Raw genomic sequence first — 15861 nt, 5'->3', positions numbered from 1 at the left:
AAACCCCCCGAAGTGCTGCCAATTCGCGAAATGGCCGGAGATCCCTCGCGGAAGTCCGATGTGCTGATGTACGACGGTCCGGTACGAGCCAAATCTATTTTTTTCATCGCCAACGTGTGATACATGACTATATGCATAGTAGCTGTGTTAGCTCCATGAGAAAAAAACAAGAAGAGAAATTTGAGAGAAAAACTGTTTACACAATCCTTGTGATCGAAAGCTATAGCTCTGTAGCTTTAGCAGAAACCACAGGACGGACATTAAGAAGGTTGGTACCACCCCTCGAACCTGGCTCCCGACTCGGGATTTACCTCCGTTTCGCCCAGTCACATCTGTACTGAATATAATGGCGGCGTCCGGTTTACGATGTTTACCTGAATACCCTTAGGGATGGGACAGGGGTGTGTCAAACCTATTACATCCCTGTATTTTCACATTTTGTCTCCCCCGACTTATTTTAATTTATAAATTGTCCCGTTTTTTACCGTTTTTTTGAACGAAGTTTACTTGATGTAAATTTAGATAAAATCGTGAATGAATACAATTTTTATTACATTATGATAATTATATGCGTTTATGACTACAGTATATTCGATTCTCTTTTTTTTTTTCCGTGATATACACTTTTATTCACTGAAATTGGCAGAAAGCCTTTGTTTTCCATCCATTGTTATTTTTAACAATTCTAACCATGGTCCCCACAAGGGGTGGGCTGATAAGGCCCCAGCCCTGGGGACCGGTGTGATTTTAATAATTTTTTTGTTTTTTCACGCTATAAATTCATCATAAAGGGGCCCCGTGAAAGTCTGGTCGGGGGGCCCCGTAAAATATCCCAGCCTAGGGGCCCTGCTTCAGGATGTGGGGACCATGATTCTAACCATGCTTGGTAATCGTTCTTACTTTAGGTTAAAAAAAAGCACGTTTCTTCAGTTCTTGGTCAGTTTCACTTGATAAAATTTTTCACCCATTGTAACTGATATTAGTAATAACCATATGGGTTCAAATAAAAACCTTCATACTTAGGTAACCCTTGTATCATTCAGGGTCTCCAACGTAGAGTTGCTCGCAAACCCTATGGTTATAAGGGTGTTCAGCGGAACCCTTAATGATGATAAGGCTGTTCAACGGAACAAATTTTTGAATATTTTATTCATTAGACTGGAACCCCTACTTTGCCACCTATCAATAAAAAACTCATCACTGCCTCTACCCTCGGGTTCGACTCCCGGTAGAGGCAGTGATGAGTTTTTTTCCTTCCTTAAAAAAATTAACATCTCAAATAATAAATATCTTCACAACATCCAGTCTTCTGTATATCTTGTATTAACAAGTGGAGAGCGACATTCATGTCATATATATAGCCATCTGGTGGTCCATGAACTATTAGCCGATCGGTTCACCGTCCATTGCACAGTTACATTTGGCACATATACGCTCTAGAGAAAGAAAATCGCTATCTTCTCTGTAGCTTAGTGGTCAGAGCACTCGTCCGGCAATCGAGGGACCCGGGTTCGACTCCCGGTAGAGGCAGTGATGAGTTTTTTCCTTCCTTAAAAAAATTAACATCCAGTCTTCTGTATATCTTGTTACTACTATGCCCATTCAAGGATTATTAAATGAGCATAGGATATTAATTCGGTTTTCTTTACGAGTGTTAATTATGTTACTTTACTGTATACAAACATCAACTAATAAAGTTTTACAGCAATCTGGATGGTTCAATTTATATTATTGCTTGAAATATATTTTTTAATATCATATCATATTGCTTTTTAAACGGCACATTATTCTTCACTAATTTTATATTGAAGGAACATTAAAAGTTGGGTTTTTTATCTAATAGGTGGCAGAACGGGGTTCATGTTCAATGATGGTTCCCATCCTGTACTGCATAGTTGTTTTCCGAAAGGCATGTTTTGTGGTGATAAAATTTTATTTTTACTCGTTTGTTGGTTATGGACAAAGGGAATTTAAACTAACTAATTCTTAACTAAGAAAGGCGCCATTTTTTTTTTTTTTGTGGTTAATAATAAATTTACAAAATAAGGACGTTTGGAGTCTGAGAATGAGAGTACTTCTGTGTACATAGAGTTTCTGCTACGCAGAAAAAAATTCCCTGTATTGTGTATGAGAGGTAGTATATGATATATTTTTTTCATTCCGCACAGATATCGAAATTCTGTGCGCAGAGAAACAAAAACTTGACAGACAAATCACTTCTGTGCGGAGGTGAAATTAAAGAGAAAATGCTATCTGGAAAATGAAAAAAAAAAATTATTCAGTTCAGCAGGATTTTTTTCATTTCAGCCTCATTTTTTCCCCCCCGCGAAATTCGAGCAATTATTGACAAGGACCACAAAATTTTAGGCCCTCCGATGAGGGCTTTATCCCCCCCCCCCCCGGATATGTGGATTTATGGTTTTGTAGCCTGTGGACTATACAGATTATTTTGCTGCCATTCATTCACCGATTCTAGTCTAGTTTTTTTGGCTACCCATTCCTCAAAATTAGCCGTCCCGGACTATAGCCTATTTAGCGCCTCCCTCCAATACCGTAAATATGTCTCTGCGTGACTATCTTTCGGTCGTTCACATGCTTTCACAACCTCTATGCCACTGTTTCAATCACTCACATCTCACATACTTGCACACTGTTTTGGTCACTCACATCTCACACACTTGCACACTGTTTTGGTCACTCACATCTCACGCACTTGCACACTGTTCTGGTCACTCACATCTCACACACTTGCACACTGTTTTGGTCACTCACATGCTTTCACGTTCTCTAGGTTAGTCATGCAAGTGGTCTGGATTCTTTTTAAACGCGACACTGTCTCGTTAAAATGCAAAACAAAGCTTTGCGAATATCAGCAACAAGAAAGTTTTCTTCTTTGAATACTCTCTGGGATCTGGTATTTTTAAGGGTTCCGTGGAGTTTGATCATGCGCAACACCAAAGAAACGCTAACGGAACCCCAGGGTTCCGCAGGACGTCAGTTACAAACCCGTGCTCCATGTCATCGAGGAGAATGCGGGAAATTGCTACCCTAATACGGAATATCAGTAAATTGCCGAAAATTGCAATTTATTGTTTCAAATGCTAATTAATGCAGAAATTGCTGAAAGGTGGGGAAATAAAGGGCTGGGATCTTATAACTGAATGAATGAACGCTAGGGGCTCTGCCACCGGACTTATCCCGTTGCCGAGATCTCTTCCAGCTCAGCTTCGTGGCAGAGTCTGGAACAAAGTGAGTGCACCTAACAGTCTGTGTGTGTGTGTAGCTAGTGTTGTGTCTGATATTTCAGTGCTGCCATATATACTTCAAATTGTGAGTGAAGTGTAATGATTGAATATTTGTAACGTTGTAGGCCTGTTGCTCTCTGTGGCGAGACTTTTTAACGGGGAGATCGGCTCGCATTCGCACCTTGAAGTTGGGGACCACAGAAAACCAACTTCAGCCGACCACCACTGTGGCGCCGGTGGGGTTCGAACCCGGATCCCCGCGATGCGAGTCCGTTACTATGACCACTCGACCACCACAGCGGCGGGATCTTATAACTGTAAAATACGGGACATCACCAATTGTCATTAAAAATATCAACAGAAATAAGTGCAATCACCAATTCTTATTGACATTCCCCAAAAAAATTGGGGATAAAACGTTAAACCTGAATAAAATATTCATAATTAAAATATTCATAATTCTTGCAATAATTACCATAAAAAAAAATTTACATTATGAAAAAACGCCGTGTGTGTATTCACGATTTTGGTAAATATGTTACAGTTTCCAATAGGTATCCTTGAAAAAAACGAAACAAATTTATAAAAAAAATAAACTAAGAAAATTACAGGAATGTCCCGTAATACGGGACATAAGTGCTTCGTCAAATTGTTTCAGACATTTTACTGATCCTTGTTTTTCGCATAGGCGGAGATACGGGGGGGGGGGAGGGTCAAAGGTGGAGCCGACTGATCCAATGTATATGCGTATATATGAACTGACATCATCATCATAGCCCCCTCCAGACTTTCAAGTCTATCGCCACCGATACATGGTTTTCAGAAACACCGCTACATAGAACATTACCCGTTATGAAAAGTACCGTAATTTCGTTATTCACGTGTTATAATAATAGTTTCATTCTAAATAGGCGGAGATAGACAGGGCGTCTTAAGAGCACCATCGGCCTCCGGGCCAAGTGGTTTTTTTGAGGCCGTACCTAGTAAATTCTAGAAAATTTCAACCGGATCTCATTTTTTGTGAGGCCCCTCTTCTCTTGAGGCCCCGGGCCGTGTCCATCCGTTAAGACAGCACTGGAGATAGACTTGAAAGGCTGGGGAGTACGATAATATAAGCTTGGGGTGGGGTGGAGGGGCATGATGATGATGATGCCAATTCATATATATGAATATACATTATATCAGTCGGCTCCATCATTGACGCTGGGGCTGGGCCCCATGCACCCCCTTCCCCGTCCGTATCTCCGCCCATGATCCTAACTAAACTGAAGAGCCAAAAAAACTGGTACAGGTATGCGTATGCAAATAAAGAGATATGGAACCAATCAGAGTACGGCGCTGCGGCCGGCAACGCCTATATAACACAACAAGTGTCTGGCATAGTTGTTAGATCGGTTACTGCTGCTACAATGGCAGGTTATCGAGATTTAAGTGAGTTTGAACGTGGTGTTATAGTCGGCGCACGAGAGATGGGACATAGCATCTCCGAGGTAGTGATGAAGTTTGGATTTTCACGTACGACCATTTCTTGAGTGTACCGTGAATATCAGGAATCCGGCAAAAAATTAAATCTACAACATTGCTGCGGCCGGAAAAAGATCATGCAAGAACGGGACCAACGACAACTGACGAGAATCATTAAACGTGACAGACGTGCAACCCTTCCGCAAATTGCTGCAGATTTCAATGCTGGGCCATCAACAAGTGTCAGCGTGCGAACCATTCAACGAAACATCATCGATATGGGCTTTCGGAGCCGAAGGCCCACTTGTGTACCCTTGATGACTGCACGACACAAAGCTTTATGCCTCGCCTGGGCCCGACAACACCGACATTGGACTGTTGAAGACTGGAAACACGTTGCCTGGTCTGACGGGTCTCGGTTCCAATTGCTTCGAGCTGATGGACGTGTACGGGTATGGAGACAACCTCATGAATCCATGGACCCTACATGTCAACAGGGGACTGTTCAAGCTGGTGGAGGCTCTGTGATGGTATGGGGCGTGTGCAGTTGGCGTGATATGGGACCCCTGATTCGTCTAGATACGACTCTGACAGGTGACAGGTACGTAAGCATCCTGTCTGATCACCTGCACCCATTCATGTCCATTGTGCATTCCGACGGACTTGGGCAATTTCAGCAGGACAATGCGACACCCCACGCGTCTAGAATTGCTACAAAGTGGCTCCAGGAACACTCTTCTGACTTTAGACACTTCTGCTGCCCACCAAAATCCCCAGACATGAACGTTATTGAACATATCTGGGATGCCTTGCAACGTGCTGTTCAGAAGAGATCTCCACCCCCTCTTACTCCTACGGATTTATGGACAGCCCTGCAAGATTCATGGTGCAATTACCTCCGGCACTACTTCAGACATTAGTCGAGTCCACGCTGCGTCGTGTTGCAGCACTTCTGCGGGCTCGAGGGGGCTCTACCAAAACCTCCTAGAAGTACCTAGTAGTATCTGGGAAGCTTTGGCCCTACACGATATTAGGCAGGTGGCACCAGTTTTTTTTGGCTCTTCAGTGTAATAAGAATTTCTGAATTAAAAAAAAGACTTTGGTTTTTCTTTATGTAGGCTACATAAAGGAGAGAAAACACTTAGAACAATCGAAAAAAAATTCACGATTTAACATTTAGAAATCGGTTATGTGCAGTGCCATCTTAGGCATGGGCCCACCCGGGCACGGTCCAGGGGCCTAACAAGAATGAGATCTGGTTGAAATTTTCGAGAATTTGCCTGGTAGGGCCTCAGAAAAAGCACTTCGCCCGAGGGCCCATGATGCTCTTAACAGCGCCGTCTTAAAGCATGGGCTCACCCGGGCACGGCCCGGGTGCCTCAAGAGAAGAGGGGCGAGAAAAACGAGAAGTAGTCGAATTTTTCAAGAATAGTCCAGGCAGGGTCTCTGGAAAATCATTCGGCCCGGGGGCCCATGATACTCTTAAGACGGCTCTGATTCTTAAGCATGGCCCCAACATCCTGAAGCAGGGTCCCTAGCTGGGATCTTTTACGGCCCCCCCCCCCGACCAGACTTTCACGGGGCCCCCCTTTATGACGAATTTATAGCGTGAAAAAACAAAAAAATGATTAAAATCCTCCCGGGCCCCAAGGCTGGAGCCTTGTCGCAGCCCACGTCTTGTGGGGGCCATGCTCTTTAAGGCGTCCCTGGTTGTGTGGGAAAGACAAGCGGGGGAGTTGTGTGTCCCGTTTCCATTCGTCCTATTCAACCAGACAGGACATATGGTCATCATTCTTACGACCAGAATTTTTTATCGGATATAGATATCAATTGGTTATTGTTATCAGAAACCTCAAGAGTCCCGATGCGACCACATAAAGCGGCGTGCACTGAGAATGGAAAAATCACAGCTTCAAACTCTGATTTCTGCTGCCATCTGTTAGAGTATAAATAAGATTGAAGATTTTCTCCGAAGTGGAAAAAATTCTACATGGCGGTGGATTTGCTACTTTTTCGTGTTACGACCCCTTAGAGACCCTCACGACCTTTTAGTGAATTACCAACATGCTTAAAAATATGCTTTACATTCACTTGTGTATCAATTGTATTTTTAAATTAATTTCATAATTTTTAAATTTCTTGTTTAGGGCCGGATCGAGAAGGCGTGTGGCAAAGGGTGGCAATTGCCCTGGCGGCAGAATCCTGAATGAATCAGATTTTGGTTTTTTTTTTTTTTTTTGGAGCAAGGACCAATTAAATCGATCCGCGCCAAATCATCTCGGGATAACAGAAATGTGTGCAGAAGCAACTCTAGAAATGTCCAGAATCTTCACTGATCTCTGAAAAAGCATATAGATGCTTTGCGGATTTGTAGAAATGCGTAGAAGCTAGAAAACGAACCATCTGTGTGAATCTCTAGAAATTCGTAGAAGGTTTGTGGACACCTATAGAAACTATGGGTGGACATACGCACTCCCCCCCCCCCCTTTCGGCGTCAAAGGTGGATCCGACTGATTTAATATGCGTATATAGGAATTGACATTATCATCATCATACCCCCCCCCCCCGAAACCCTGGACGGAAATACAGGGGGGGGGCCGTGAGGGGGGCATCGCCCCCCCCCCCAGCGTCAAAGGTGGAGTCGACTGATCTAATGTATATATGTATTGATATCATCATCGTGCTCCCCCAGCAATAATGAACGTGCCCCTCCAGACTTTCAAGTCTATCTTCCCCCCCCCCCATGCCCCAAACTTTCGAATCTATCTCCGCCTATGATAGAAACGCGTGAAAGTTTACGGAGATTCCTAGGAATGCGTGAAAGTTTGCAGTTTCTTAGAAACCCGTGAGAGTTTGCGGATGCATAGAAACGCGTAGAAGCTTTACAGATCTCTGAAAATACGTACAAAGTTTGGTACTCTAGAAAAGCATAGAAGCTTCCATACCGGCGTACGCAGAATTTTCTCAGGGAGGGGGAAGTACAAAATAACACTATAATCTCGGCTTGGGGGTTAGAACCCCAAAACCCCCCTTTGCGTACGCCAATGGAAGCTTCACAGATCTCAAGAAATCGAAGTGCTTCGCAGATCTCTAAAAATGCGTAGAAGTTTAACGGATGCTTAGAAACGAGTAGAAGGTTTGTGGACCCTAGAAATGAGAAGTAGGATTGTGTGGACGCCTAGAATTTCCGCAGAAAGTTGGCGGATTCTTAAAATTGCGTACAAACTTGACAGATGTCTTAAAACCCATAGAGGGTTCGCGGTGTTTAGAAATGCGTAGAAAATTCCCGGATCCCTAGAAATGCATAGAAGGTTTACGGACGCCTAGGAAATCGTATAGATGGCTTGCGAATACCAACAGATGGGTATAAATTTTGCGTATCGCCATAAATTTGTACTAGATGGGTAGTCATAAGCATGGACGGAGATACGGGGGAAGGCAAGGGAATTCCCCCCCCCCCCATGGGCCAAAGGTGGAGCCAACCGATCCAATGTATATGCGCATATATGAACTGTTATCATCATCATCATGTGCACCCCCCTCCCCCTCCCAGCAATCAGCGTGCCCCTTTCCCCAGACTTTCAAGTCTATCTCCGTCTGTGGTCGTAAGGCTCATCGATATCGTTAAAATAACGTACGTCACACACATTTCAAAAATTTAAGTCTGACACTTTATTGAAAAATACACACACATATTACTGAGAACCACAAAATGTCTTGTATCAGCCCCACTAGTAGCAATTTTACACCAGTTCATTTCGACTGTCGAGGCACTCATCAAACAATGCCAATTAAACACTGGCGTATTTACAGAGGGGCGGTCTAAGCGGGCTATACTTCAGAAGGATGGCAAATTTGAGGAATGAGTTGCCAAGAAATTTAGTAGAATATGGGAGAAGGGAGGCGAAATTTGTATAGCCCTCAATAAATCCGCCTCTGCCCAGGCAGCAAAGGACTAGGTCAGTGAGTGACCAAAACAATAACCTAGAGAGTTTGCAAGCATGTAAGTTAGTAAAAAAGTGACTTAGAGCGTGAACGAGCATGCGAATGACCAAACGAGTGACTTACAGAGCAAGGGACCAGGTTAGTGAGTGATCCAGAGCGTATGGAAGTATGTAAGTGACCAAAACAATGTGCGAGCCTGTGAGTAAAGGCGCCGAAAAAAATATTGAGAGGGATTGAAAATCGCCATTTTCGTCCCGTATACATGGGAATCAAGCCCGTACGCAGGAGGCGGAACGGTACGTTCCATTGTATATTCATGAATTTTTTTTTGGGAGTGGGGGGGCTCAGCTGGCTCAGGCTCCTCACAAAATTTAGTGGATCTGGGGGGGGGGGTCTCAAATGGTCTTAGCTCCCAGGTTCTGGTGCCTATGCACGTGAGCAGTGCCGTAACTAGCCATTCCTGTACCCTGTGCAATAATTTGCATTTAGGCACATTATCGGGCCCCTCTTCTAAGTGGGCCCTGTGCGGGTGCAACTGTTGCACTTGCCTGCATGTGAGTGACCAAAACAGTGTGCAAGAATGTTGTGAATGACCAAAACAGTGTGCAAAAATGTTGTGAATGACCAAAACAGTGTGCAAAAATGTTGTGAATGACCAAAACAGTGTGTAAGGATGTTGTGAATGACCAAAACAGTGTGCAAAAATGTTGTGAATGACCAAAACAGTGTGTAAGGATGTTGTGAATGACCAAAACAGTGTGCAAGGATGTTGTGAATGACCAAAACAGTGTGCAAAAATGTTGTGAATGACCAAAACAGTGTGCAAAAATGTTGTGAATGACCAAAACAGTGTGCAAGGATGTTGTGAATGACCAAAACAGTGTGCAAAAATGTCGTGAATGACCAAAACAGTGTGCAAAAATGTCGTGAATGACCAAAATAGTGTGCAAGGATGTTGTGAATGACCAAAACACAAAACAGTGTGCAAAAATGTTGTGAATGACCAAAACAGTTTGCAAAAATGTTGTGAATGACCAAAACAGTTTGCAAGAATGACCAAAACAGTTTGCAAGAATGTTGTGAATGACCAAAACAGTGTACAAGTATGTGAATGATTAAAAGAGTGGGTTCTAGAGGCACATGTATACTTGCAGGAGTTGGGGAGGGGGGGGGGGTTGAGCGGGTTATAGTACAGAGTCGCGGCATTAAGGAAAGATCAGTCAAGAAAATCAGACTAAAATGGAAGAAGTGTGGGGCAAACTCCGTGTAGATCCACACGCGGCAAAACCATAAACGCGCCTCTGCACAAAATTAAACTAGAATTGAGAGGAACTCTAACATATCAAAAGAAGTTACCTGGATCCATTCATCATCAGGAAATACCCCTTGAAGATGTGGCACGAAATCCTTCAATTTCAAGATCCCACGAGAGAAAATTCAATGTCACGAATTTTACACATACGCACTCTTTTTAGTGTATTCGCTGACTGAGCATTAACAATTTTGGGACGTTTGTTTGTTTGTTTACCCGTTGACTCGAATAACCTATAAACGAGGAAACGGCGCAATTAGACGATAAAAACGCACACAACATGACCCAGAAAATAAGTTTTTAGTGTGTGCATTGAGCTAGAATTTTTTCTTTTTGTCCCCAAAACGCGTACGCTATTGCGGCAATAACGCTTTGTGTGTGTTGTGATTATTGTCTTGTTTGCTTCAATGACTTTAATTTCAAATCAAGCGACAAACTATAGTGAATAAATAAACCCAAAAGAATCAGTATATTTTAAATCTTTATTTATCGATCTTTACAATCTGTTGATCCAATGTGTGATTTCGTTTTTGTTTAATCACGCACGATCTAAACGAATGATAAACATCCAAAAAAATATTAGGTGTGATCAAATGGAAATTGCACGAGGGCTGTACAAAAAGGAAAAGAAAAGGATAAAGATTTTACAATTTCGGGGTGTTGAAGATGCCAGCGTTATATGCGTGTTTTGTGTTCGGGAAGTACTGCCATCTGTCGTTTGTATTTAGAAGCGATGGTCGCGAATTTTCGTCTTTATTTGAATACCGTGTGGAGGGAGAGAGAGAGAGAGAGACCCTTTTTTTTTTCTAATTGGGAAACCGGCTCTCGAAATCGCTCGAAGTTGAGAGAAACCCGGGATATGTTGATCTCTCGTGTTGTGTGTGTGTGTTTTTTATGGTTACTATAGAGCAGTGGTTCTCAACAGGTGCTCCGCGGAGCCCTTGGGGCTCTTTGTGCACTAACCAGGGGCTCCGCGGCCGCTCGAGGAAAATAAAAAACAGTGAAATGAAAAAAGAATAATTATAAATATTTTGAAATAGTAAAAATAAATCAGTAACTTTCATGAATAATTAAAAGATTATCCTACGGGGCTTTGCCATAGAATTTTTTTACTAAAAGGGGCTCCAAAAGATTGAGAACCCCTGCTATAGAGGAACTGGAGAGGCTGTAGCCCCATAAAAGGGTGGGGGCTTACAGGGCTTCAGCTCGGAGGCCTGGATGATTCTTATTATTTTTGTTTTCTTCACACCATAAATTCACTAAGGAGGGGCCCCATCAGAGATCCCAGCCCTGCAGCAGAATGTGGGGGTGGGGGCACGGAGAGGCCTGGGGAGACGGCCAAAAATTCTAGTCTAGAAGCCCGACTGCGGGGGGCTGTACCAACGATCCAGACCAGTGAGCCAGTCTCTCCGCCTTTACAAAAAAAATCTATCTAAAAACAATAGAATTTATGGAACTTAAATCTGCACCCAGTTTCGTTTTTGGCAGACAGATGGCAGCACCCGAACACATACAAGTACATGAAACTTACAAGAATGCACAGTTAGAGAGAGGTTTCACTACAATATATTCATTCGGAAGTAAAATGTTCGAAAATTGTGTCTGCGGCGATAGACAAAGATTTCATGTTTGATAAAGTAAACATGCAGGATTGTGGTACAACGGGCTTTGGGGGTGGGAGGGAGGTCTCAACCAGGGGTCTTAAGTCAGGTGCTTCTAACTGCTATGCTTCATAGCCAGCGACTCTAATCACTTTTTCATTTGATCAACCCTCGTAACAAACGTTTTGAACTGAAATGGTACGAAATAACAATCGAATAAGCTCTCTAATGGCTCTCAAATAACAAATGAAATAGATTCCAAAAGTGGAACGAAACATGCGAGTTGTTCAACTCGCCGTTTGTCGCGTGTGTGTAGCGACTAGTCAGCCTATATGAGAATGAAGATAAAAATTGACGATTACCAAAATCTGATCTCAAGTTCGCATGAGTCACTCAACGGGGAGAACCTACAGGATTCCAATTCCCCCTCGGAAGTATCCATTCATATGCAGTTTCTCATTTCCGATGAGGAAGCTGGATGGCAGAACTTAAAGTGGGCTTCTCTATAGACTCACCCGATTCCGGCTCGTGCACCTACTGACACGAAACTGCCCCCTCCAGGGGCCGAACGGAAGTAAATTGCCGTTTTAAAGGGCACGCATACATTTGATATCAGCGGTCATTATCTGTAAATCACGACTGATCAATGTTTATAAAATCGTTAGCACCGCTTATATGCCCAGAATCACGAAAATGGCACCTACATGGCAACTTTAAAATATTCCAGCATAATGCGAATTCTCGGATGGGGTGATTTAAACTGGTGATTTCAAGACCATACGCCAGGGAGGTCTTCAATGCATGGCTTGGCCCGCGGGCTACATTCGGCCCTTGGAGTTTTTGTCGGGGCCCGTCGATCATTTTCAGAAAATGGTGGAAAACATTGAAAAACGATTAAGAGTTAATGAAAGAAATAATAATAATTTGGAATTGGCGAAAGAGAGTACATATGTGTTACTGCCAAAGCGCCCGAAATATTGGCAAGTTCGAGAATTGGCCAATTTCGTTGTAAACTGACCCGGCCAATGCCCGAATTTTGGGCTTTGGCTAGCCAGCTCGCGAAACGGCGGGAGATCCCTGGCCAAAGTAAGAGAACGAAAGATGATTCTTCGGCAGTCATAGCCAAGTTGATATGTTTTTCCGTGATAATTATATCCACGTTAGCTATGGAACCCATCAAACCACAGTCACGGTGCTGTAATTATTTTCTCTTCAAAATTTGGCAGAAAAAAAAAAAATGTGTCTATTTCATAGGCACCGGAATCTAGGGGCTGAGGTCATTCGAGCCCCACCAATAAATTTTGTAAGGGGAGCTGAGCCAGGGCCGTAACTCGGATTTTTGCTACCCGGGGCAAACATTATTTTGCTACCCCCACACCTTTAAAATTATATTATCTGGTAACGGTGTTCTTTCATCCCTCCTAATACTGCCGCCCCCTAAATTTTTCCGCCCAGGGCAGTTGCCCCCTGCAGTTACGGCCCTGGGCTGAGCCACCCCAGTAATTTCCAAAAAACAATGCAATGCACTTTCCCCTTCTTACGTACGTGCTTGAGTCCCGTATATATGGAGCGACCAAAAACTTTCAGCCCCCCCCCCTTAATGTTTCCTTCACGGCAGTTCCTTTGTTCTACACACATTATTACTTTTTCTCACAAACACAAGCACACACTTCTCCTTTTTTCCCTCGTTACATAGAGGTAATCCAATACAGCTACTGTATACCGCCATGTATCACACGTTGGTGATGGAAAAAAATGGATTTGACGCCTACCGGACCGTCTTGCATCAGCGCTCCTAACTTTGGCCAGGGATCTCCGGCCGCTTCGCGAATTGGCCGACCAAAACCCGAATCATTTCTGAAAATCATACTTTGTTCAAAATTCTCGGCCTATATTCACGAAGGGGCCGGCCTCTTTGCGAATTGGCTGCTCCTTGGGCTTTGGCAGTAACATATATATAAAATAATTTCGGAATTGTACGATATTTTTTTTGTCCCTGTGTAACTCGGGACCCCATTCACCCTTTCCAATTAAGATATCACTAAATTGCATGAGTTGGTGGGGTACACGTGGGCTTCGTGGGAAGTTTCGATTTGACACGCCGGGTCCGAAAGGTTGAAGACCCCCCCCCCCCCAACCCCGCGCCTTAAGCCCCGATTACACTATAAAAGTTTTGTAAAAGCTCTTAGATAAAACTTTAAACAAAACAACGACAACTAATAGGTCTATTGGTTACATTCGCTCGACTGTAACAGTTACGCTTATTGGTTGAATTTTTCAAGTTTTATCAAAAAGCTTTACTAAAACTTTTATAGTGTAACACCGGCCTTGAGCGTACGAAATCGCGCACTGTTAGGTGCTCGCTACGCCCACCATAGATATCAAGGTGATTCGCGAGATAATTTCATTTAAATAGGGTGATCCATTATAAGAAAAATTCAGAGGACCCATAGCGAGCGATAGAGCACTGAAAACATTGAAATGGCACTAATAACAATGGACTTGAAGGACTGTGATCCCATTGGTCGTCAACGACCATCCGGTTATGGAGTTTACGCGGAGGGTTTTTGGGTTTTATCCCGTTTTTTTTAACACACACACACATATATATGCAGTAATGAATGATGAAAAGAGGTTAAGGATAAAAAAAAAAGGAAAACATTCTTCATAATATACAATAATCACGATCACAAAAAAATCCATTGTACAATACATGAATAATTATCATTACATGAAATATGTTTATGGGTTAATCAGGAGTTTCTTATTGTCAGCAAGAAACTAGAACTTAATATACGGGGTGTTTCAGAAAAGACTTCCCCTTCCCCCCAACTTTGAAAAGTCGTAACTTCGAAAGTTGAGCTGAATGCAACGTAATTTGCCCATTCCGCTGCACAAATTTTTACTGCCGTTCTATCGGTGTTTTGGTAGTGGTCACTTCGTAGTTACTGAGTGGTCACTTCGTAGTTACTGTGCGGTCACTTCGTAGTTACTGAGTGGTCACTTCGTAGGTACTGTGCGGTCACTTCGTAGTTACTGTACGGTACCTGTGATGTCTCCCAAAGATGGAACCATTGGTACGTTTCATGAACAGACTTGTTATCTGAAATACGCGGGTTTGCGAAATTGGTTACATTTTGGCTTGACAGATGGCGCTTCATCTTCATTAACGTAATTTTAGCAATTTTAACGATAGTTGGCAACCTCACTCAGCTTTAACAATTTTTTGGCAACGTGATTTGCCAATTCCGCTGCCCACATTTTTACGGCCGTTCTATCGGTCTTTTGTTAGTGGTCACTTCGTAGTTACTGTATGGTACCTATGATGCCTCCCAAAGAATCATAGAGACAAAGATGAAACCATTGGTACTTTTTATGAACAGACTTGTTATCTGAAATACGCTGGTTTGCGAAATTAGTTGCATTTTGGCCTGACAGATGGCGCTTCAGTCGTGGTTATCTACAATACTACTCAGAAAGCATAGATAGTTCAGTCTTCGGTACGTTCAACTGCCGAAATGTGATAGTACGCATTTTAGATCTGTTTTGACGTGGTTTAACTTTGTCTTTACGAAGGATAAGCTCACCAGGCTGACTCATCCGCCATCTTTGAGAGAAAGTGTGACGTCAGTGTTATAGCCAATCGCTGTTCCCCCATCATCCTTTTTTTCTATCTCCCAACGATTTCCGAGACATCACTTGGACTGGTGGCTTCTTGCTGAACGATGGACAATGAGTCCTCTCTCTTTTATAGGCACCATAGTTTCACTCATCATTTAAAAGATGTTGCATGGAGGAAACAGTGCCATCTATGATCAAATACAGTATAAGAATAATTTTCGAACCCGTGCATTTAAAATTCCAGAACTGCCAATGACTCCTTGTTTCGAAGTTGTGTCGTTTCAAAGTCAGGGAAGTCCTTTCTGAAACACCTTGTATGACAGAAGGTGCACAACCTTCCCAGTCTGCGGGCCAGATATGCTGTATTTCTGTCGCTCGTGGGCAATATACATGTACTGGAATATATAAGGTGATCCGTATTTTACGGGACAATAACGTAATTTTTGCCATCCCGTCGTTTTTGTAAAATGTCCCGTTTTTCCTGATTTTCAACGTATCATTCGAAATTTCTACGTTTTACTGAAATCAAGAATTAAGATTATAAATTATAAGATGATAATAATTATCACTCTAATTATCATTATTCATTATTTTTTGTCAGATAAATATATTCATTTAACATATTTGTTATAATGGTTTTTTCCCAATTACATTTTAATCAATAATGAAGTTG

General features: G+C 42.7%; 1 protein-coding gene across 1 annotated transcript in view; it reads right to left on the bottom strand.

The window, feature by feature from the left end:
- l(2)k01209 (uridine-cytidine kinase-like lethal (2) k01209) overlaps nt 1-10039 on the bottom strand; it is a 43382-nt gene extending 33343 nt beyond the window's left edge. The window contains exon 1 of the mRNA XM_089239386.1: nt 10011-10039. Within this exon, the coding sequence (XP_089095512.1) occupies nt 10011-10027 (17 nt within the window). The 5' untranslated portion in view covers nt 10028-10039. The remainder of the gene's footprint in view (nt 1-10010) is intronic.
- Between the last annotated feature and the right edge of the window lie 5822 nt (nt 10040-15861).

The sequence above is a fragment of the Pholcus phalangioides genome, unplaced genomic scaffold (genome assembly GCF_987345545.1).
Source record: "Pholcus phalangioides strain wild (caught in Gottingen) unplaced genomic scaffold, Ppha-v1.0 ptg000002l_1, whole genome shotgun sequence".
Lineage (NCBI taxonomy): Eukaryota > Metazoa > Arthropoda > Arachnida > Araneae > Pholcidae > Pholcus > Pholcus phalangioides.
The sequence above is the reverse complement of the archived record's forward strand: the minus strand, read 5'-3'. Positions and strand labels throughout refer to the sequence as shown.